Consider the following 23891-nt stretch of genomic DNA (forward strand, 5'->3'; position numbering starts at 1 on the left):
GGGTGTGTGCACACACATGTGGGAGGGGCTCTGCAGGGGTGTGTGCACACACATGAGAGGGGCTCTGCAGGGGTGTGTGCACACACAGTGGGAGGGGCTCTGCAGGGGTGCATGCACACACACATGAGAGGGGCTCTGCAGGGGTGCATGCACACACACATGAGAGGGGCTCTGCAGGGGTGCGTGCACACACACGTGGGAGTGGCTCTGCAGGGGTGCGTGCACACACACGTGGGAGTGGCTCTGCAGGGGTGCATGCACACACACGTGGGAGGGGCTCTACAGGGGTGCGTGCACACACGTGAGAGGGGCTCTGCAGGGGTGCATGTACACACGTGGGAGGGGCTCTGCAGGGGTGTGTCAACAGCAGCTGATCTCAGGCGCACTGCTACATCTCTACTGAGTCCATTACCTTCTGCCTGGCATGATAGCTTAATGGTTAACTCCTCAACTTGCAAGAGCCGGGATCTCATGCAGGCCCTGGTCCATGCCCCGGCTGCTCCACTTCCCATCCAGCTCCCTGCTTAGGACCTGGAAGAGCAGTAGAGGATGGCCTACAACCCAGGGATCCTGCACCCATGTGACACCCAGAAGAGGCTCCTGGCTCCTGGCTCTGGCTCAGCTCAGCTCCGGCTGTTGCGGCTACTTGGGGAGTGAGCCAGCAGATACAGAATCTCTCTCTGGCTCTCCTCTCTGTCTTTCCAACAAAAGCAAATAAATCCTAAAATAAATAAGGAATATAATCCTGTGTTACTTAAAGATGAAAAATAAACTTCTATGGTCTCATTTCAAATACTGCGTTTAGAATTGTAACCAGTAGAGGCTGATTTACAATGCGGAGGGGTAACAGCTTTTCTGAGACATTCTGACCTCCAAATGCTGGACCAAAGGGTTTACGATGCTTTGTTGTGCCCACAATTAGAGTGAAATGTACTCACAGTTCCTCAACCCAGCGGTCTGTGTTCCATACGTTCCATACGCTTTTGTCTACATAGGATATGATGCTTCCTTGGAAATCTCTGTGAGGAAGCACAGTTCATATTGTTAGAGTGAGGATAAAATGTTATTGTTGGGCCTTGTGAGATTCCTTTGTACTGAAAAACTGCTACTTTGCTGGCCAGGAGGCGCCTGGACTTTGGGAGGATTCCGCTTTAGTGATAAATCTGTTCTTTGCAGTCCTGCAACTTGGTGAAGGCAGGTGCAGGAGGGCCAGGGCACAATTCTCCAGTCCCAGGAACAGGAGGAAGATAAGGGTGTGAGGATGGGATGAGCCATAAAGATAGTGGGTATGGGAATGGAACAGGCTCCCTGTGCCTGAAGGCCCTAAAATAATGAACATGTCTAAGGTTGTTACTTTTGATGTATTTCCCAGCCCCAAAGGGCCTATATAAGCTACTGACTTGAGCTTTTCGGGGTCCGACCGCCCGGCTCGGCTGGCCTGTGTGCCCCAAGTGCGGTCTGACCCCAGCATGCTGGCGCAATAAACTCTGTTTGCTGTTTGCATTACCAGCGAGACTCTGTCGTTCTCTGGGGGTTGACTAGCTCGCACCCTGACGTCCGGAGGCTTTGGCCCGGACTCTAACAAAACAAGTTTGGCTGACCTTGAACTCGGACTCCCGAGGGCTGGCGCAAGTCCTGGAAATGGCTGGTGATGCTCACTTTCCCACCGAGTCGGGCCTCGGGCGAACTTCTCATCCCCGTGCAGCTCGTGCGGCTCTGGGGGGCACTCGGGAGCAGGATCGCCCAGTCTCACCGCACACGCTCGGGCAGGGGCCAACACCTGCCAGGGAGCAGAGGAGCCCAGGTCGTCCACGCCGCCGGGGTCTGTTGGTGTGAGCGCACTGGACGGCTCGTGTGGGGCATCATGGGAGTGGGAAGACCAGGACTCAGGAGTCAGCTGGACCAAGCCCTGGGCCCACTCCTCAGGGGTTGCCTGCAGTGGCAACCGTATCAGTTGCCAGGCAAAGAAGAGCCATAGGCTCGTCATTTGGCGGTGTTCGGGCTTTGGGGACCTAGTAAGTCAAGCCACCAAGGGACAGGCAACGCACCCTGACCAGGAGCGAAAGCCTTCTGCAGTCCCCGGGCACTGTTCCTTAGTGACCGCGCGTCCTGCCCCGCCCTTCGTTTATGACACCTGCCTGCACACGGCCTCATTGGTCTCTGCTGCTCTGCGCCAGGGTGGCTGTTCTCACGGTCAGAGCAGCCGTTCTCCTGCAGGGCAGACAGCTGCTTTCCCACCAGATACTCTCCATGCCCGTGGCAGGGCAGGCTGTGGACCACAAGCCCAGGTGGCCCCAGGACACGAGCAGGCCATTGTGGGGGAAGAGAGGCGGTTTCCCACGGAAGTCACGGCCTGGCCTCTTGCGTTCAGGATGTCTGAATGTGGTAGCCAGAACTCTGACTCCTCCTGAGTTGAAATCCGAGAGCTCTCCCTCTCCGAGAGCCAGCTAGGCGAGGGCAGAGTGCTTCCTACGGCTGCTTGTTTTAAACTGTGTCCATTCCTGCTACAGCCTCAGTCCCCTCTGTCCACGTCTCATCATCACTCACTCACTCTGTAGAGCCACCATGAAGTCGGGATTTGGGATGAGGAGGCACTGTAGGGGAGAGAGTTCAAGTGACTCACCCTTTAAATTGTCTTAGGAGCAGTGGCCCATCCCACCCTGAAACTGCCACTCCTCAGAGGCCTATGCCACGTGCCGCTCAGAGAAAACACCTGGGGTGCCAACCCAGCAAGGGGAACACTCTCCTTGAAAGCCCAGTGGGTGAGGACCCCCCGACTCCCCCAGCGCCCTTCCTGGGGTGGCATACATTGTTGGTTGCCTGGCACAGCCCCCAGCACAGAACTCCAGGCTTCATCTCCTTCCCAATGCTAAGCATGTGGCTTGGCACATAGTAATGATTTCTAGATTGTTTTCCTTTTTGAAGTTAATTGACGTGAGAGGCAGCGAGCGCTCCCACCCACAGGTTCGGTCCCCACATTCCCACAGTGGCTGCCACCAGGCCCCGCTCAGCCAGGACCCGCAAGCTCAGCCGAGGTCTGTCATGTAGGTGGTGGGAACCCAGCTACCCAAGTTCGTGTCTGCCCCCTGGGGTCTGTATCGGCAGGCAGTTAGCCTGAAGAGCAGAGCCAGGCACTGAAGCCAGGCACTTGACCATGGGATGTGGGCATCTCAGCCCGCATGCTGACCTCCATGGTGAACTCATGGTGACCTCCATGCTGACCTCATGGTGACCTCCATGCTGACATCCATGGTGACCTCCATGGTGACCTCCATGCTGACCTCCATGGTGACCTCTTTGCTGACCTCCATGGTGACCTCCATGGTGACCTCCGTGCTGACATCCATGGTGACCTCCATGCTGACCTCCATGCTGACCTCCATGCTGACCTCCATGGTGACCCCATGCTGATCTCCATGTTGACCTCCATGGTGACCTCATGGTGACCTCATGGTGACCTCCATGCTGACCTCCATGGTGACCTCCATGCTGACCTCCATGCTGACCTCCATGCTGACCTCATGGTGACCTCCATGCTGACCTCCATGGTGACCTCCATGGTGACCTCCATGGTGACCTCCATGCTGACCTCCATGGTGACCTCCATGCTGACCTCATGCTGACCTCCATGGTGACCTCCATGGTGACCTCCATGCTGACCTCCATGGTGACCTCCATGCTGACATCCATGGTGACCTCCATGGTGACCTCCATGCTGACCTCCATGCTGACCTCCATGGTGACCTCCATGGTGACCTCCATGATGACCTCATGATGACCTCTTTGCTGACCTCCATGCTGACCTCCATGCTGACCTCCATGGTGACCTCCATGGTGACCTCTTTGCTGACCTCCATGGTGACCTCCATGCTGACCTCATGCTGACCTCCATGCTGACCTCCATGGTGACCTCCATGGTGACCTCCATGCTGACCTCCATGCTGACCTCCATGGTGACCTCCATGGTGACCTCCATGCTGACATCCATGGTGACCTCCGTGCTGACCTCATGCTGACCTCCGTGCTGACCTCCATGGTGACCTCCATGGTGACCTCCATGCTGACCTCCATGGTGACCTCCATGGTGACCTCCATGGTGACCTCCATGCTGACCTCCATGGTGACCTCCATGGTGACCTCCATGCTGACATCCATGGTGACCTCCGTGCTGACCTCCATGCTGACCTCCATGGTGACCTCCGTGCTGACCTCATGCTGACCTCCATGCTGACCTCCATGCTGACCTCATGCTGACCTCCATGCTGACCTCCATGGTGACCTCCATGGTGACCTCCATGCTGACCTCCATGGTGACCTCCATGGTGACCTCCATGCTGACATCCATGGTGACCTCCGTGCTGACCTCCATGCTGACCTCCATGGTGACCTCCGTGCTGACCTCCATGGTGACCTCCGTGCTGACCTCCATGCTGACCTCCATGCTGACCTCCATGGTGACCACCATGCTGACCTCCGTGCTGACCTCCATGGTGACCTCCATGGTGACCTCCATGGTGACCTCCATGGTAACCTCCATGCTGACCTCCATGGTGACCTCCATGCTGACCTCCATGCTGACCTCCATGCTGACCTCCATGGTGACCTCCATGGTGACCTCATGGTGACCTCCATGCTGACCTCCATGCTGACCTCCATGATGACCTCATGGTGACCTCCATGCTGACCTCCATGCTGACCTCCATGGTGACCTCCATGCTGACCTCCATGGTGAATGCCCACCTCACAGTTTGATTTGTTCCGGCTGCCCAGGGAAGACAGGCCAGAGGTCACCCAGGGCCCAGGTTATAGACCAGGGTACTTCCACAACCCTGTAGGGGCCGGTGGTTCTCTGGCTGCTGAGGTCGCCGGGGAACGGATGGGCTCTTTGGGGCCCCGGGCTCAGCTTTGCCACAAAGAACCAGGGGAGCGCCTTGTGCCTCCTGTACCCGCTTATCGTCTGTGTCCTCGTCGTGGGCACAGGCACTTCACCGCCACACCAGCCACCACTGTTCTCTTCTTTTAACCCGTCTGTTGTTTGGAACACTATGTTTATTATTCAGGAAGGCAGTGTGACAGGAGAGAGAGATCTTCCATCCACTGGTTCACTTTCCAGACAGCCACCATGGTGGGGACTGGGCTGTGTAGCCCCAGGGGTTGGACGCTGCATCCGGGTCTCCCACACGGTGCAGGGCCCCGGGCACTCAGGGCACCTTTCCGGAGCTGGTCAGAGTGTGGAGTAGCCAGGAGCTGGAGCAGCGGCTCAGCCTGTGGCCATCCTTCTCCCAGCAGCGGACTGTCAGCACCCGAGTTCACGCCTCCTGGTTGTGTCGTTCAGAGTTGGTGTCCAGTCCGACCGCATAGTGGGCAGCAAGCAGAGCCTGGGCCAGACAGGCGCCCAGGAGCTGGACCTGGGGGGCCCTGGGAGTTCAGGGTGCCCCACAGAGGGGTGAAGTGGCCACGCTGACCTGTGTCCCTGGGGTTCAGGGTGCCCCATGAGGAGAAGTGGTCACCCTGACCTGTGCAGGGCCTGGCCCCTGACCTGGGCTGTGGGGGGCCCTTGAACCTGGGGTCACTCTGCCTGTTGCCCCCGCAGGTTGCACCCCCAGGAGGTGTGGCCGAGGCGTCAGCACCCCACTGTGCAGACGAAGTCCTGGTGGGCTCACTCAGTGGAGGCTGGTCCTGTGGTCAGAGTGCCTGTCCACACCGCGGGGGTCTACAGCGCAGGGGTCCCACACTAAGACTTGTTCACACCACAGGGGTCCCATCCTGGGGCCTGAGTGCTCACCCACACTCCTGCGCTGACCAGCGATGGCAGGGCATGGGTGCTGACCTTCTGTCGCTTCCCCCACAGCATAGCTGAGAAGGGGCTGTCGTTGGGAGGATCCGACGGAGGGGTGAGTTGCCTGCGGCTCCTGCCCCGGGTGTCCATGCTGTTGTTCAGAGTGGACGTACAGGGTCCCCTGGATGCCCCCATCCGTGATGTGGGCCAAGTGTCCCCAGCCTTGGGCAACCTCGCCAAGCAGCCACAAGACGCTCCCTTGCCAGGAAGGTTGTATCCTGGACATGCGTCACAGCCTGGCCGGCCGGGTGTGGTCAAAGGTGGGAAGCTGAGGCCAGGGCTGAGAGTGGGCAACAGCTCCACCCACGGGCCCCAGCGTCCTCAGGCTGAGGCCACCCGCCTGCTGCCATGAGCTGGATCCCAGGAAGTGCCAGGTGTCAGTGTGTGCCCAGGGCTGGGGTGGTCCAGTGTCCTGGCCGTGGAGGCTTCAGCATGTACGCCTGTGTCCGACTAACCGTGTGTGGCCCAGGTGTGTCATGAGACGTGACCCCCTCACCGTCCAGCCACAGGGGTGCAGTCTGGGCAGGGTCTGGCCTTTGCTCCTCGGGACAGAGCAGAGGTGTCCGCTCCGGAGGCAGGAGGCACACGGCACACTGTCCGGCCTCACTGTCTTCTCTCCGGCATCTTTTCCAGGCATCCATCCTGGACCTGCACTCAGGGGCCCTGTCAGTCAGGAAGCACTTTGTGAACCTGTACAGGTGAGGGCCCCAGTAAGCTGGGGTGAGGACCTGACAGAGCTGGGAGGGCGACAGGGTCAGGTTCTGGGTCCATCTCGGCCAAGGGAAGGGATAGAGGCGGAAAGGAGCGGCACTGGCTCCTGTGAGCCAGGGTCCCGTGGGTGCCCCCATTGGTCTGTGAGCTGGGGTCCTATGAACCAGGGTCCTGCTGGTACCCTGGCCAGGGCCTGTGAGCCAGGGTCCCGTGGGTGCCCCAGCCAGGGGACTGTGTGCCGGGGTCCCATGGGTGCCACAGCTGGGTCCTGTGAGTGCCCCCATTGGTCTGTGAGCTGGGGTCCCACGGGTGCCCTGGCTGCTGTGGATGTCCTGGCCGGGGGCCTATGAATCAGGGTCCTGCTGGTACCCCGGCCAGGGCCTGTGAGCCAGGGTGCCACGGATACCCCTGTTGGCGACCTGTGATCCGGGATCTCTCTCGTATCCCTGAGTTCCTGTGCTCTCCGTCAGCGTGTTCAGTTCACGCCTCTGGTCCTGCCCCCGTGGACACTCAGCGTGGGGGCAGGTGTGTGGCCAGGGGCTGGCATGTCAAGGGGCTGCAGTGAAGGGAGACAGGGCAGGACTTGGCACACACAGCGTTTGTTGTGTCTTCTGTTTTCACAGATACTTCGGGGATAAAGTACAGACCGTCTTCTCGGAAGAGGACTTTCAGTTGTACCGGTGAGGGGCCTGTGGGAGGTGGGGGGATGGCGGGGGAGGGGCCCAAGTGGGAGGAACCTGGAGCTGGGGGGTGGCCCAGTGTGCCCGAGACCCATGAGCTGTGCCAGGCCTGCAGGGAGAGGTGGGGGTGGTCCAGTGTGCCCGAGACCCCCTGAGCTGTGCCAGGCCTGCAGGGAGAGGTAGGGGTGGGGGGAGAAGCTTGAGTGTAAGGGACCTGGCCCACCTGAGACCTTGTGAGCTGTGCCAGGCCTGGCGTGCGGGGACCCTATCTATGTCACCCTCACACCCATGGCTGCTCTTATTCTGAGATGACCAAGATGGACACACAGTGACATGGAAGGACACGGTGACCCTTAGTACTGTCCCTCAGTGGGTCCCCCAGAGTAACCTGGGGGAGCCTGAGATCACACCCGGAAAAGGACACTGCAGGGACACCCCCTTCCTGCCTGTCACACTCACCAAGGTCACACCACACTCACCGAGGTCAGACCCAGGAAGGGACACTGCGGGGACACCCCTTTCTGCCCGTTACATTCTATCACACCCTGGATGCTGCGGGTGTGACATCCTGTTCCACTGGTTTGGCCCCCCCACTGCCCTCTGTGAGTGTGGCAGCTGGTCCACTCCCGAGTGACCACAGCCAGATGGGGGCCAGGAGAAGCCAGGAGCCCAGAGCTCTGTGCAGGTCCCCCTGTGGGTGCAGTGGCCCAGGCGCCTGAGCCACAGCCTGCTGGGAGCTGGGATGTGTGTGGGGGGGCACATGTGGCACCCCACACAGGGCAGGGCTGTGCCACGCCCCTGCTCACAGTGCAGCTGTTGCAGCTGGGCAGGAGAGAGACCGATGGAGGGGCCGGGGTCTCCTAGCTGGCCTCGTGAGCCTCGTCCCCCAGCGTCCGGCTCTCTGCAGGTGACCTACGGCTCCTTCGACTACACCTCGCTGCTCTACCTCTCCGACTACCTGGAGGACTTCGGCGGAGGGCGCTTCGTGTTCGCGGACGAAGCAGCCAACATGACGGTGGAGCCACGAGCAGGTGTGCCACTCGGGCTGGACACGGGGCCTGACACACTCAGTGGCCACTGCCCTCACACACACACACATGCACTCACACATGCACACCTACACACACACACACACATGCACTCACACATGCACACCTACACACACACACACACGCACGCAGGCGGCACATGCTCTGCGGGGGCTCTACCTGGACTGGGGCAGCGCTCCTGGGGGCCCACCGTGTGTGAGGCCTGCTGCCAAGTGTCTGCCCTGCCCACTGCTGGCTGCCATAGCCAGTGGGCTCATTCTTCCGAGCTCATGCTGGCCAGTGCTCCCTGAGCCTGTCCAGGCCTGAGAGAGGTCACCTCAGTTCGCAGTGTCCCCTCCATCCCTCCTGTGCTGGCCACGGATCTTCAATCCAAAGGCACAAATGAGGTGGCAGTCGCCCCTCAGGCCGGGGCTGGGCTGGAGATGGCACGGAGGCTGTGGGTGGAGAGGCTGGGCTGGGGCAGCCACGTGGGGGCAGCACAGGAGCCGGGGGTCACACAGGTGTGTGCATCGGAGGACAGAGAACTCCCAGCCTCGTTCAGCACAGCTCCCCAGGCTTCCAGCCACGGTGCCCTGTGCTGACCCAGAGGTGGGGTACCGGGGTCACCTCCCTGTGCCGGTATGCGGTTAGTGTTTGCTCCAGCAGGCCCGTGGGGGGGCCTTGAGGCCCCCACCCCTGCCTGCTGCTGCACCCGCTCCCGTCGAGGGTAGCTGGCCTCTCCTGCCTGGACGCGGCCTCTGTCACCTCCCCACTCCCCCCAGGCCGGGTCTCCTTCTTCACGTCCGGCTCTGAGAACCTGCACCGTGTGGAGAAGGTCCGTTGGGGCACCCGCTGTGCCATCACCATCGCCTTCACCTGTAACCCCGACCACGCCATCGCCGACCCCACGTTCACGTAGCGGGAGGGGCCGGAAAGCCGCCGCAGAGCTGCCGCCTCCATCCAGCCATGTCCACTGCGTGCACTGCCTTGCCTGGGTCCTCGCTGGCCGTGATTCAGCCGTTTCCCCAGGGCAGTAAAGTCAGGGCCCAGCCCCCGGTTCACAGGCATCTGTGTGCTCGCCTCAGCCGCTCATTCCCTGGGGACACACGCCCTGCTTCCTCCAGGGGTGCGAGCTGACAACGGACTCAGTGCTGGGCCTGGCCAGGGTTGGGGGCAGGTGCAGGGAGAAGGTTCCAGCAGGAGAATCAGCTCTGGCAGCATGGGGCTGTTGGGGGCTTGTGGGGGAGGTGAAGGCAGCTCTGAGTACACACCGAGTGTCCCTGAGAGCGCCCGGGCCCCAGTCACACCACGCCACCCGGCCCTGTCCTGTCACTGATCCAGTCCCTGGCTCCCCCCGTTCTGTCCTGGCCCAGCCACAAGCCCCTAGCTCTCAGCAGGGTCCCCACCCATCCCAGGCAAGCCCCATTACCTGCAGGAAAGGAGGCCTGGCAGTGAGCGGGGGCAGCACTGGATCCCTCCCATCGCCGTCTCCCAAGGCCCATCCTGGGGAATGGGCTTGCTGTGCCTGCCTGGTTCTTGGTGCCAAGCCATGGCAGAGCCCAGACCTGCCCAGGGTGCCCCCCAGCCACGTGGCTCTGGGCTGGAGAAGGTTGTGGGCCCCTGGCTGACGCTGCCCAGACCAGCAGCCAGGGACAGAGGCTGAGGGCAAACTGAGGGAATGCCTGCCACCAGGCCCCGGCCAGCCCCAGGGAAGCTGTACTTGGGGCAGCCAGCTCTCCCCAGCAGTGCTAGGCCAACACTTGATCCCAGGCAGGACGAGACCATGGACACACCCTTGGCCACCAACAGCTCAGAGGGCTGACCTGGCCCCAGAATGCCTGGCAGCCTGCCACCTGGCCCAACAAGCAATACAAGGGTCCCCTGGGATGGCAGCCAGAGGCAAAGGCTTGTGGGGTGCTCAGCCAGGGGCCTGCCCTCCAGGCCTGAAGATGTGCAGGCCAGCCAGTCATGGGGCTGAGGAGTGACGGGGACGGAGCAGGCTGTGTTCAGGCTGGCCGCAGGTGGGGAGCAGGACTGCTGGACTGGGGTCTGCAGGTGGAGCCCATGTGGAGGGGGCAGGACACAGGCTGGCATTCCCAGAGCTGACCACCGAGGCCACCTCCCTTCCCACCTCACCCTCAGGACAGAGCCATCCAGCCTGAGGCCAGCCCCCATCTGTGCACCTGTCCTGGCGGCCCGGCAGCCATGCCTCCCAGACCCCAACATGGGGCCTCACTGCCCGCCTGGATGAGCCACGTGCACCTGTCCCAGCAGCCTGGAGACTGTGCCTCCCCTGACCCCAGCATGGGGCCAGCTTCACTGCCTGCCTAGACAAGCCCCAGGTCTGGAACCTGGCACTGCTGGCCACTGGCTACAGCCTGCCCAGCCGTCATGCGTCTGGAATTCAGACGGGCAAGCTGCCTGGCCTGGCGGGGAAGGGGCCTGGCACACAGCTCCTCTGGCCCCAAGCAGCCCCTCCCCCAGCACAGGGGGCCAGCCCAGATCTGTGTACCAGCTGGGCTCTCACCCCTCCTCAGCCCCACTGGGTGAGGACGGTGTCCCCAACCAGATAAGCTGGTGTCTGCAGGCGGTAGAAAGAGCTCACTTTCCAGGCAACACCCCAGAGAGACGGGTGGAGTCCCCCAGGCACCCCGAGAGGCTGGGTCAGGGGGTCCTGCTACTTTTCTGGCCTGGGGGTTGTTTTTCTAGAGGCACTCTGGGCGTCTTCCCAGTTCTGTCTCTACACCCCGTGGCCCAGAGCCGGGAGGCCTGTCTCACAGCCAGGGTCCTGGCAGGACCCCAGACTGACCACTGGCTGCTCCAGGATAGGAGTCCGGGGGTGGACACAGACAGCTGAGGCAGGGCCAGGTCAGAGGTCAGATGTCCAGGCCCATGGGCTGCAGTGGGGCCACAACCCTGGGCTGTGGGGTTTGCCGACAGGTCAGACTGGTCAGCCACGTTCTTCAGGACATGTGAAGCCCCACAGTGTCCCTGCCAAGCGCTGTCCCGCTGCTGGCGGATTGGATCAGGTTCTCTGGACACGTGGTGGCCAGTGGCCAGGGCTATGGTGTAGGACTCAGGGCTGCTTGGCAGGGACGGGGACCCAAGGGATAGCCTTGGCCGCCGTGCTTCAAGTTCTGTGGCTGCAGTCATGGCAGGGCTCCCGAGGGCTGACTCTCAAGGCGCCTACTTGTCCCCGCGGCTGCACCACAGGCCACGAGGTCCATCCCTCCGTGGCCTATGGCTTGTGGCCTGGAGAGCTGCTCCCAGATGGCCCTGGGTCAGCTCCTAGTCCTGGGAAGTTCCCAAGCCAGCTGATCAGGAGTGTTCACTGGGCCCCCAGTGTTAGGACCAAGCTGGGGGAGAAGGGGTGGGCATTTGGACGGGGCCCAGAGGTTTCATGTCACCCTGCAGATTCCACCCCAACCCTGTCCTCAGGGCCACCATGTCCACCTCTGCCGCTTTGCTCTCTCTCATGCCAGGGATGTGCTGGGGGCCGTGGAAGGGTTTCCTGCAAACCGACCTGGGGGTCTGCAGTCCCACAGCGCCAAGGACAGAAGATGGGGAGGACAGGGGTCTCCTGTCCCCCAGGGACCGCAGTCCTGGGCCTCCCTTGAGTCCGGAAGTCCCTCCTCCCGACGAGCCTGGTCGCCGCTCCCCTGGAGGGCAGCCCTCAGTGCCAGCAGCTGTGACAATGGCCCTCCTTGTGACCACCGTGACCCCTAACAGGAGCCCCAGCCCTGGGAAGGAACCGCAGACAAGGAAGCCATCTCCACAAGGGAGGGTGTGTGTGCGTGACGTGGGATTTGTGTGGTGTGCAAGTATGGGTGTATGTATGCTACGGCTGTGACAAACACTGGAATGCCTTTGTATTGTGTGAGATGCACGCCTTGGTGTGTGATGTGTGTCACTGTGTGTGTGTTGTGCTGTTACGTATGTAGGTTTGGTGTGACTGCGTGGTGTATGCTGGTACACGTGTGATCGGCTGCAATGTGGTACGTGTAGTACTGTGGCATGTTCTGTGGGCGGCACATGTACGTGGCGTGGTGCATGTGATGTGACACGTAAGTGAGCTGTGGTGCACATGTTCAGTACGGCACACGTGTATTTGGTACAATGCGTTTGGTGTGGTCTGACGTGTGTGCATGTGTGGGCTTCACTGTGCGGTACCCCCCCATTTTTGAGGAGCCTTCAGCTAGGTCGCTGGGGCCGCAAGGGGCAGCTGTGGTCAGAGCAGCCTGCTGGCTGCCCAGGCTCATGGCACAGCTGCTCGCTTGTCATAAGAATGGCGGCAAGTGTTGGGGGTGACAGTGGAGGGACAGCCAGCAGCTCCGCAGGCATCTGGAAACCCAGCACAGCCACTGCCCTCCAGGGGCCCTCCGAAAACAACACGGACACAGACACTCCGAGAGGTCCACGCTGCACCCGAACAGGGCAGCCCTGGGTGGACGCACAGAGCTCCAGGCCAGGAAGGCAGGGGTGTGGCAGGCACTCAACACAGAGCGACAGCCACGAGCTCTGCCCACATCCATGGAGCAGCAACCAGGAGCCCCACCCGGGGCCACAGATAACCAGCCACGAGCCCCTCTGGGGCCACAGAGAGCCAGCCACGAGCCTCTCTAGGGTCATGGAGAGCCAGCCACAAGCCCATCTGGGGCCACGGATAACCAGCCACGAGCCTCTCTGGGGTCATGGAGAGCCAGCCACGAGCCCCTCTGGGGCCATGGATAACCAGCCACAAGCCCCTCTGGGGCCACAGTCAGCCACAAGCCCCTCTGGGGCCACAAGCCCCACCTGAGGCCACCTATAAGAAGCGTCCAGACACCTGGCCTGGGTCCTTGCACTCGCTTGCAAGAACATGTCCTACTTAATGAAAAAGACAGAGCAGTGGGCACAGGCCCTGTTGTAAAAGAACATGGCAGCTCATTTGGCACTGTAGCAAAAGAACAGAACTAACAGGGTAACTACCCTCAAAAAACGATGACAGCAAAGGATGTTGGTGAACGGAGCCAGTGGACACTGGGAGGGTGACGTCATCGTCAGACCGGTGCAATCGGCAGCATTCCAGAACTGTCCAAGCCACCTGGACGGAACCCTCAGAATATGTCCACATGGAGACTCTGGGTTGATGTGAGGTGGTGGTTCCTCATCCCTGGGCGCTGGGAAGGGAGGAAAGTCGTGAGAAGTTTTCCCCTTTGTCTCCCCCCTTGCCTCAGAAACAACAAGAAGAAATGGCAAATTTGGAAGCAATGAGTTCACCCAATTTTCCCTAACCTCGGTGCTTCCCACCCTCATCCACCATGTAATCATTACAAAAAAATAAAAATTATTAAAAAAGAAGAAGTGTTCAGAACAGGCTGTGGCCACTGGTGGGTGAGGGAAGCTGGACAGGGTCTGGGCAGGGTCTGTCTTGGGCCAGCTGGGCAGGGTCTGGGGTTCATTGCTGCAGGTTGATATGACACGCGTGGGGGTACCTCTGCCCACCTGAGAAGTCCAGCTCCAGGCCCCGAGGGGTGGCTCAGCCACGGGGCCACTGCCCACCGGGCTGCAGGGTCGTCTCTGGAGGCTCATGACTAGGGCTGTGTGGTCGCTTCTCGGAGTGTGGGACCTGACCCTGGGGTCACGTGGGCTACATAGCTCCTCCCTGGCTCCTCAGCGGTTGGGAGAGGGGCTAGGAACGAGTGGGGGGTCACTCCTGGAGTCGCTGGCCACAAACGGGCATCAGGCACAGAGAGGGCCAGGAGCAGAAAGTGGCTGTGGCCATCTGGCCACTCCCAGGTCCTCACAGGGGCTCAGGACGGGGTCCCCCACACCCGTGATTGGCAGCCCGGAACCCTGAGGAGGCTCCCAAGGCTGGGGCTCTGCCCCCCTCCAGCACAGGCAGGGACTCCGGGGCCGACAGGGGACAGAAGGACGGTCTGAGTGGCCTGGGGGCTGCCGGACCTCGGGGAGCGGCCCGGGGAGCCTCGGGGGCGGCGGCTGCGCAGGTGGTCCCGGTAGCTCTTGCTGAGCAGTGTGTAGAGGAAGGGGTTGACGCAGCTGTTGCCGTAGGTGAGGCATGTGGTCAGGTAGTTGACCATGCGAACTGTGCGCGTCGCCAGCGGCAGCGCCGGCCAGTACTGGGCCAGCAGCTGCCAAAGCCAGAAGGGCAGAAAGCAAGCCCAGAAGAGCATCACGATGCCCAGGATGAGGCCCAGCACGCGGGCACTGGGCAGCCGCTGCGTCTGCCGGAAGGAGGCCTGCTGGGAGCGCCAATAGGCCCAGGCCAGGCGTACGTAGAGCAGCCCGATGACCAGGCCGGGCGCCACCATGCTGGTGCCAAACAGCAGGGTCAGGTAGGCACGGTGGGCCTGCGGGCCCCAGGAGGGCAGACAGAGGCTCTTGGGGCCCCGGCGTGCCAGGCGGATGGCTAGTGCCATGGGCAGCGTCAGCAGCAGCGCCAGCAGCCAGGTGCCCAGCACCAGCACCTTGCGGGAGCCCCCGGAGCGCTGCATGGCATGCAGCGGCCGCAGCACCGCCGCACAGCGCTCACGGCTCATGGCGGTCAGGGTGAAGGCGCTGGCGTGCATGGTCAGGAAGTCCAGGCTGAAGAGCACGCGGCAGCCGGCGTCGCCGAAGCGCCAGTCCTGGGAGATGTAGGTGGCCACGATGAACGGAATGCCCAGCAGGTACAGCAGGTCGGCCAGTGCCAGGCTGACCACGTAGGCATACAGGGGGGCCGAGGCGCGCAGGAAGCGGCAGGCCACCACCAGCGTGTACAGGTTGCCAGCCATGCCCACTAGGCCCATGGCCGACAGCACTGCCCCCAGAGCCCCTGTGGCCACCAGGTCCTGCAGGGAGCTGTGCTCAGTCGGGCTAGCCCAGGAGCCATTGAGGGACACGTTGGTGCTACTGGGCGGGCTGGGCACGACACTGTCCGTGGCCACCAGTTTGGGGAAGTCACTCGGGGTTCCCAGCCGCAGTGCCATCTCCGCCCCTTGCACGGGGCTCAGGGCTGGGTACCAGCTCAGCCTGTGGGAGAAGAAGTGCGTTAGAATGGAAGGCAGGCACCTCCTGTTCACCACTGTGAGGCCGCTGCCAGGCACAGCTCCCAGGGCCCCGCTGCAGTGGAAGAGGGCACCGCAGGGGGGCGAGGCTCCAACCAGGCTCCAACAAGAAGTGGACCTGCAGGACAGCCCCACCCAGGCCTTGCCTTCTCCCATGTAGGTGGGGAGGGAGGCCCACCAGCCCAGAGTACCTTCTTGCTTGTACTCTAGGTCACCAGTTCCAGTCCTGGCTGCTCCCCTTCCCATCCAGCTCCCTGCTCGTGGCCTGGGAAAGCAGTCGAGGACGGCCCAAAGCCTTGGGACCCTGCACCCGCATGGGAGACCCAGAAGAAGCTCCCGGCTCCTGGCTTCAGCCTGGCCCAGCCCTGGCAGTTGGCAATCTTTGGGGGAGTGAACTGGTGGACACAGGATCTCTCTCCCTGCCTTTCTAATAAATAAATGCCCCAAAAGAACTACAAATCCAGAAAGAAAAGACTAGCAAGCCACTGGGGAAGAAAACAGAAATGTCTGATGGGAGCTTCGACAGCATATGGGAGGAGCCTGGAGCCAGAGTGGCATACCCAACCCCGCCCCGCAGGCACGTGGGAGGAGCCTGGAGCCAGAGTGGCATACCCAACCCCGCCCCGCAGGCACGTGGGAGGAGCCTGGAGCCAGAGAGTGGGCACACAGGGCTGCCCCATCACAGGCAGACCCCCACCCCACCCCACAGGCACTGTAACCATGACGGGCACCCCAGCTGCCCACAGTTCCCCCCAGGACACAGCCTAAGGAAAGGCGTGGCCAGTGTCCCTCAGCAGCTGGGCACAGCCAGCCCCACTGTGGCTCACGAGGGGGAGGCCCAAGCCCACCCAAAGCCTTCCAGGCTTGCCTAGGACGCCTGTCAGCTGGGCCCGCAGTGGGCAGCCCAGAAACCATGCAGTCCTTTGACTGCTCTGGGCTCTTCCTCCACCGGCGGGCGCTGGGGGGGAACAGGACCCCCAGTTCTCCCGGCACAACATCCCATCCCCAGGAACAAGCACAGCCAGACGGTCAGAAGGCCTAGTCCCACCTGTCCCACAGCTCTTGGGACTCAGGACCCCACAGCCCTTCCCACCTCCCAACCTTGGCCGAGGCTCTGGGAGGGGCGCAGCTGGCCCAGCTGGCCCAGCGCCTGGGGCACAACCCTGCCCCGGGGGTTCCCTGGGTGCACCCTTCCAGGTCCCCTCGAAGTCCGAAGGTCCTCCCACGCCTTCCCTTCACCCCAATTCCCGCTGGGGCGCCAGGGGGCTCCGCGGTGGATGTGAGTCTGCCAAGATCGAACGGAGACCCCGGCCAGAGACCCACCTGTTGCGCCCCCCGGTCACGGAGCCATCGCTCCGGGCGCGCTGCGCCTGAAGACGGGCGCGACTCCCAGGGCGCAGCGCAAGGGGCGTCCGCCGGTCCCGCGCCGCCACCTGCCCGGCCGCCAGCTGAGAATGCGCTGGGGCCCCCGCGCCAAGCCGGGCATTTACGCGGTGAGCGCGGGGGCGGCGCCGGGCCGGGCGCCGCGGGGGACGGCGCTGCAGCTGGCCCCGGCCCCGGCGCTCCTGAGCCCTGGCGCCACTCGGGGTGGCCTCGCCAGTCCGGTGCTCCGGGTGGAGGGCACCTTCGAGACCGCAGTGGGCTGAGGGGTCAGAACTGTGCCTGGAGCCCCAGAGACTGGGGAGGAAGGCTGCAGCTGACCTTCAGCTCCTGTGACCCAAAGGGTCAGCCGCGCCTGCTGGAGGATTCTGCCCGGTCTGCAGCCCTCCGGAGTCCATCTTCCCAGCAGGTTTCCAGGGGCGTGAGGAGGGGAGGCAGGCACAGGTGGGTGGAAGCCAGTCCAAGCTTTCAACTGGAAAATGGCCAGGCCACCTCGCAGTCCTCCCAGCCCCACCCAAGAGCAGCCAACTGCCCAGCTGAGGACAAAGCTGCTTCCCTGTCCCCCTTTCTGGGTGCCCAAGTTCACGGCCTGGCACCTGACTCTTGCATCTCCAGCATCCTGCTCACCTGCACCCCAGGAATGCACAAAGGGCGGCCACAGGAGCCCACGTGGAGACCCACTGGAGCTCCTGGCTTCTGGCTGACCCAGCCCTGGCTGCTGCCGCCATCTGGGCACTGAAGCAGCAGCTGAAAGCTCCCTGTGTCTCTCCTCTCTGTCCGTCCTTCCCGTCTGTAACTCTGCCTTTCAAATAAGCAGATCCTGTTGGTTTTCACTGTGAGCCCTGCAGGGGCGAGGGCCTGCCATGATCCTGTGAGACGGCAGGAACGGCCTGGAAGGCGCCCCGGGATCAACACGGCAGATTCTGTCCGTGGGAGAGCCTGCACAGCGCGTGAAGGAGACACCCACGGAGATGGGCGTTGCTTCGCTTGTTTTTGTAATAAATGTTTTATTTATTGGAAAGGCAGAGTTACACACAGAGCGAGGGAGAGGCAGCGGGGCAGTGGCCAGGGCCCAGTCGGGCTGCAGCGAGGAGCCTGGAACAGCACCAGGGCTGCCACGTGGGTGCGGGGCCGTCCTCGCTGCTGTCCCAGGCCATACACGGGAGCTAGATGGGAAGTGGGGCAGCTGGGACTGGAACCCATGCATGTATGGGATGCTAGCTGTGCAGGCAGAGACTTATCTCGCTGTGCCAGTACTGCCTCCGGAGAGAAGTTCCAACAAATGAGCCCAGTGGACATTCTAGAACATTCTTCCCAGGCCCGACCTGCCTGCTCCTGACATTCTGGGTTGGGAGGGTGTTAAGACAGGTATGAATTCTGTTGTGGCAGGAAGTGGCTGTATGTGCCTTCTCAGGGAACCCTGGCCCCCTGCGGGGTGTGGTGGTGGGGGTGCTGTGGACAAACTGTCCCACCCCCACCAGCCCCTGCCCCACCCCCACCAGCCTCTGCCCTGCCCCCGCCAGCCCCTTGCCCTGGAGCTTGGTTGGGCATCTGAGCCTGCCTATAGCTCACTGTCTAGACCCCCAAACACCCAACCAGCAGGCAGCTACAGCTGTAAGGAGTTCCCAGGGATGCCCCCGTTGCCTGTCGAGGGGCCTCTGGCCGCCCCCACCCGCATGAACCCCAAGCCCTGGCGTTGGCCATAAGCTGGGATTCAGGGAGCAGCTGCAGGTGCTTGAGCTCACAGACCTGGGGGGAGGAAGGACAAGACAGAGCAGACCTGTGGGGTCTCTCCTCTGAGAGGTGCAGGGAACTCCCAACACAGCAGCCTGTGATCCTGGGGAAATGGTGCCAGGGTGGGAGGCTGGACAGGGAGCTGGGAGAGCCTTGCGGGGAGCAGGTGCAGGCACCCCTCGGGCTTCAGACGCCCCCTGCGAGCCAAGCTCCAGGGCCACCAGACCTCACCGTGCGGCCCTGGGCTCTGCTCAGCTCCTACCAGCCTGGAACACTGGGCGAACAACCAGGTCTGCCTGCTGCTTCCCGGGGGACGTGGGAACCCTCCCGGCTGGCCAGGGACCTGTAGAGACCAGTGGGTGCCTCTGGGACAGGGAGATATCTGTGACCTGCAGGGGCTCGCAGTGCCCACCTCCGGTCCCCACCTGGCACGCCACAGGCACCAGTGGATATTTCTGGAAAGGGCCCACATGGCAGGGTGTCAGATTCCTCGTGTGGTCCACTTCCCCTTCGGGCCATCCTGTGCTCTGTCTGCCCCCCCGACACCTGGCCCCACCAAGCACACCCCAGGACTGCCTTCGGGGGCCTGGTAAGATGCAGGACTCTTGAGTTTGGGTTTCTGACCAGCACCAAGCGTTTGGACGCCGACTGGACAGCTGGCAGGCGCGGCTGTCCTTGGAGCAGTGCCTAGGTCCTGGCCACAGCGAGCACGGAGCTTCCAGGCCAGCCGCTCCGTGAAGAGTGGGAGCTGGCAGCAGGTGTCACGGGCCGAGGGGGGAGACAGCCAGACCGGCTGGGGCGGTGTAGAAGCTGGCAGGGTCCTTGCGGGTGCCCAGGGAAGGAGAGCCCCACTCAGCTTTCAGAGTGTGCCCCTCCCAGGAGGTGGCCCTGCCTACTAAGCCGTCACCTCTTGCCCCAGGCCCCCGCCAGGGTTGGACCATTCAATACTGTCCTGTGGAGTTGCCACTCTGAAGGGGGGGCTCTCTTAAGAGTTCACGGAAGATGCTTGTTTTGAAAGATTATTTCCGCTCCTTGCACCAACACAGATTGACCCCACACTCTGAAGTGCCTTGTGTTTATCCAAAACATCACCCACTCTCCTCGCCCAGCAGGTGAGCCAGGCTGCCCAACCCGTCCCAGCTGAGCAGGGTCCACTAATGGAGGAGCCATGACTTGTGGCCCTGTTCTGGGCAGGATGGGGGACACGGGCTGCGGCACCCTGTGCTGGGGCGGCCTGCTGTCTCCCCCCGCCCCACCGACCCCGCAGCGGGTCGCCGTACCGAAGCCTCCAAGGCACACACCTCTTCCACGCTGCACGCTGACCTCTTGTCAATATGCATGAGCAAGTAACCAAAGGACCCAGAACGATTTGGTCTCAGGGGCAGGGTAGGGGGAGACAGACAGAGGAAGTTCCCCTCCACCTGCCCGCTCCCGACACTCCAAGGTGGGCTTGGCCCAGGTGGCAGGCAGGGCTCCTGCGTGGAGGCAGGGTGCCAACCACGCAGCCGGGAACTGGGATCCAGAGTGCAGAGACCCAGGTCCTCCGTTCCGAGACCTGGCACCCCAGGGCACCAGCACCACAGTGCCAGTCACTCGCCCGAGACTCCCTCCTGAAACGCATACGAGTGGTTGTGGACACCATGCTGGACGCCACCTGATGACCTGGGCCTTGCTTCCCATGTTTCTTTACACGCCACGTGACAGTGACACCTGTGACGCTCTGCCCGCGAGCCAGAGCGCTATCAGCCCTGGGCAGGGAACCAGTGCCAGAATTCTTTCTCTTACTCTGCTTTTTTTTTTTTTAAAGATTTATTCATTTTATTACAGCCAGATATACACAGAGGAGGAGAGACAGAGAGGAAGATCTTCCGTCCGATGATTCACTCCCCAAGTGAGCTGCAACGGGCCGATGCGCGCCGATCTGAAGCCGGGAACTTGGAACCTCTTCCGGGTCTCCCACACAGGTGCAGTGTCCCAAGGCTTTGGGCTGTCCTCAACTGCTTTCCCAGGCCACAAGCAGGGAGCTGGATGGGAAGTGGAGCTGCCGGGATTAGAACCGGCGCCCATATGGGATCCCGGGGCTTTCAAGGCGAGAACTTTAGCCGCTAGGCCACGCCGCCGGGCCCACTCTTACTCTGCTTTTAAGTAGATGAAAAAGAACAATAAACATTAAAACTGAAACGAGGGCCACAGAGGAGCTGAGCCACGGCACACCTGGCTGCCACCGACGAGCTGGCTGCCACCGTCTTACTTCTTCCTCAAAGTCAAAGCAACAGATGAACAGAACAACGGGAATCAAGGGGCCAAACTGGCAAGTGGCAACCTTTGAAACCGAGTCCCCTCCCACGGTACACCAGACACCCCAGGGCTGTCCCAGAGCCCTTGGGGTGTCCCAGGAAGCAGGCCATGGGCGGGCTCTCCCAGAAGGGTCAGCACCGCAGGTCAGCCAGCAAGCACATGCGGTGACCCAGCCGGACAGGAAGACCCGCCACTGAGCGCCTACAAGGTTAGAAACCGGCCATGCCTTCCCCTGAGGCCCGCAACCAGGCAGAGGCAGAGGAGCCGGCCTGGGCCCCCCCGCAGCTTCCTGCCTGTGTGGAGGACACTGGTGGCCCGCCCCAGCCCTGGGCAGAGGCAGCCAGGAGTAAGGCTGCAGGCGGGGGGGTGCACAGGACCCCCGCACAAATTTCCAGGGTCAGGGGTTGAAAGGCCTGCATCAGGGCCCCCAGGGCTGAGGAATCAGCAGGGGAGACCCTCACCAGGGCCCAGGCCCAGGCTCCGGGCTGCAGAGGGTCGGAGGTCCCATTCTGAGGTGGGGCTCCGCGCTCTGGGAGTCCAGGGGGAATGTGAGACAATGGAGAGGGTCCTCAGAAACAGTGCTTCGTCACCCGAGTTGGACAGTCTTGTGGTGGTCCCCAGGGAGAGCCGGCCTCCAGGCCGACACTACAGGTCCCGCAACTAGTCCTGGGCTGGGGCAGGGGCCTCGGGCTCCTTGAGGGGCATCTCCCTGACGCAGCGGAGCTGCTCCTGCCACAGGGCGGTGGAGATGGGCCAGTGGGTGCAGGAAGGCACGTCCCCAAATCTCCAGGGAAGCTCCTGGGTCCAGTCCGAATCCTCGGGCCCCCGGCACAGGGCCACGACGTCCTGCAGATCCAGCTGGGTGGGCACAAAGTGGACGTTGGTGCCCAGCTCCTCGGAGCCGCCCGCAGTGGCAGCCGAGGCCCCGGCCCCCCAGGCCTCAGGACCCCCCGGCACCGGCTGCCCCGGACCCTCGGCTTCCTCGGGCTCGGGCTCCGGGTCCCAGGAGTCGGTGTCGTCCCAGTCCTCCACCTCCAGTGAGTCCTTGAGCTCCAGGAAGGCCATCTTGAAGCAGGCGAAGCAGCTGCGCATCTGCCCGTGCTGGAGCTGGTACAGCCAGGACACATAGAGGTGGGAGACGCCTTCGCAGGCGTGGCGCCCGCTGAGCGGGGGGCACATGGCCTCGCTGCTGCCTGGGGACAGGAGGGAGAGCAAGCTGGGCCTGGGGCCTCGGGAGGGGAGGGATGGAGATGGGGGAGGGGGAGGGAGGGGAGGGTGGCAGGAGGAGGGGGTCAGGAAGAGGAGGACTGGATGAGGGGGATGGGCAGAGGATGGGGAGGGAGGGGGAGGGTCGGGGAAGGGAACAAGGAGGGGTGCGAGGGAGGAGGAGGGGGAAGAATTGTTCCCTTTGGGTTCAGGGTCCGGTTCCCGTCCAAGGAGAACCTGCAGTGCTTGACTTTCCAGAAACCTCCTGAGCTCAGGCCCGGGCTGCGGTGTGGGCAGCTGAGGTGGCAGAGCAGGGAGGTCAGGCGGCCCCTGGCAGGCAGGGTGGGAGCCGCCGGGCCAACCCCGCGGGCTGAAGGGTGTCGGGCTCAGGGCCTGCCCTCAGAGCTGATGGCACAGCGCGGGGGGCAGTGGCCCTTAGGGGCCCTCCCGGGCCGCTCAGCCCCACCCCACCCCAGGCCCAGCAGGGTCACCTGGTCCTCCGACAGAACCTGAGGGAGCCTGAGGGAACCTGACGCAACCGGGGAATACGACCCAACCTGACTCAGCCCTCTGAGGAACACGCTCCAGAGGTCCCCAAGCTCTCCCACCCTCCCCTGGGGCTCACGGGGGCCCCAGGACGATCCCAGGGGCCTCCTCAGCAGAGACCCTCTGCCGGCCGCCCGCGGCAGGGGGAGACAGCCCACCAGGCTGTGTGCGCCCCCTCCCAGCAGGCTCGGGCTCATCTGCACATCCCCCAGGGGCCTCAGGAGGTGAAGGTGCCCAGTCACCAGCAGGTCCCCTGCAGGACGGGCCCGCGTGGCCGCTGCTCTGGGGCTGGAGCTGTGTCCGGCTGTATCCGTCCACCTGCTCGGAGGGGGTCGCAGGTGGACACCGTGGCTGTGGGGCCTTAGCAGGGCGCCTGCCTGTGGGGCTCACCGTGCACCCACCTGGGGTCCCCCGCAGACGTCTCAGCCCCGGGGTTCAGGCCGTGAGGGTCAGGGAGGCGGGCAGGTCCGGTGTATCCATCTGCCTCGGGCCGCAGCTCCTGGGGCCTCTGGAACAGCAGCCTCACTTCCGGCTGCCTGCCTGGTGGGTGGAGCGCCCTGGGGGTGAATGTCGCCCCTCGCCCCTGTTCTCTTCCTGCCCAAGCATAATCTCAGCTGAGGCTGATCATGTTTATGGTACCTGGAGTTGGGTCACCCCTTCGTGTACCTGCCAGGGATGGCCTGAATGGGTGCTGCCCACCAGAGCTCCCGGTGTCAGTCCCTCCTTCCTACCCTTTGCCCTGGGGCCTGAGGCCAGCCTGGTTCTGCTCCAGACCTGGTGCTGTGTGTGTGGCTCCTGTGGGAGTCTTCCTGCGCGCCTGCCCAGCCCCCTCCCTTGGCCCCTGTGGCTCTCACTCCTGCCAGGGTGGGCCATGGGTGAGATGGTACAGGAGGCCCCCATGCTGGGACCCCCACCCCCAGCTCACCAGGGGACAGAGGTGGAGCACTGGGTGGTGCAGGCGGGAGGCGGATGCTGGGGAGGCCTGGTGACAAGCAGGTTGGCTCAGAGCGCCAGGACTGCGCGTGGGCGGCCTCCAGCGGGTTGCGGATGACTAGGGTGGGTTCCAGCAACACCGCCTGAGTGTGCAAACACCAGCCACTTGCTGAGAGGTGTCCCAAAGCCTCATAAAGCAGGCAGGACCCTTGTGCAAAAGGTTAGCAAGCCTGGCAGACTCCGCTACCAGGGGCAGGTGGGGCACGGTCAGGGCGTGCAGCCCACTGGGCGCTGGAGGTCACCCCACTTGTCTGGGCAGAGTTGCTCAGGTCAAGCTGCTGTCATGCCCTGGCTGATTTGGGGTTCACGGCAGGCCCGCAGCCCCGCCAGCTTTCTTGCGGGTTGGAACAACTGTAGCATCCTGACCCAGCCAGGCCCGGCGGGCGATGCCCTTGGCCAGGCGGGGCAGGCAGGCGCTGGCTGAACACGC

General features: G+C 62.8%; 2 protein-coding genes and 1 long non-coding RNA gene across 3 annotated transcripts; 1 reads left to right on the forward strand and 2 right to left on the reverse strand.

The window, feature by feature from the left end:
* The first annotated feature begins 5752 nt into the window (after positions 1–5752).
* On the forward strand, positions 5753–7231 carry LOC131482409 (uncharacterized). The gene is made up of 3 exons (XR_009246970.1): positions 5753–5894; positions 6473–6537; positions 7174–7231. It is a non-coding gene; the product is annotated as an uncharacterized LOC131482409 (long non-coding RNA).
* Positions 7232–14050: 6819 nt separating this feature from the next.
* On the reverse strand, positions 14051–16722 carry UTS2R (urotensin 2 receptor). The gene is made up of 2 exons (XM_004592985.2): positions 16628–16722; positions 14051–15269 (listed from the first exon to the last, which is right to left on the reverse strand). Exon 2 carries the CDS (start codon positions 15224–15226, stop codon positions 14051–14053), a length of 1176 nt encoding a protein of 391 aa, XP_004593042.2. The 5' UTR covers positions 15227–15269; positions 16628–16722.
* Positions 16723–21376: 4654 nt separating this feature from the next.
* On the reverse strand, positions 21377–21895 carry TEX19 (testis expressed 19). The gene has a single exon (XM_004592986.2). The coding sequence runs from the start codon at positions 21893–21895 to the stop codon at positions 21377–21379; it is 519 nt and encodes a 172-aa protein (XP_004593043.2).
* Between the last annotated feature and the right edge of the window lie 1996 nt (positions 21896–23891).

The sequence above is a fragment of the Ochotona princeps genome, chromosome 17, assembly GCF_030435755.1.
Source record: "Ochotona princeps isolate mOchPri1 chromosome 17, mOchPri1.hap1, whole genome shotgun sequence".
NCBI lineage: Eukaryota > Metazoa > Chordata > Mammalia > Lagomorpha > Ochotonidae > Ochotona > Ochotona princeps.

Bases quoted from the DNA above. Each gene is read 5' to 3' on its own strand.
- TEX19 (XM_004592986.2), bottom strand. From the start codon at position 21,895: ATGTGCCCCCCGCTCAGCGGGCGCCACGCCTGCGAAGGCGTCTCCCAC.
- UTS2R (XM_004592985.2), bottom strand. From the start codon at position 15,226: ATGGCACTGCGGCTGGGAACCCCGAGTGACTTCCCCAAACTGGTGGCC.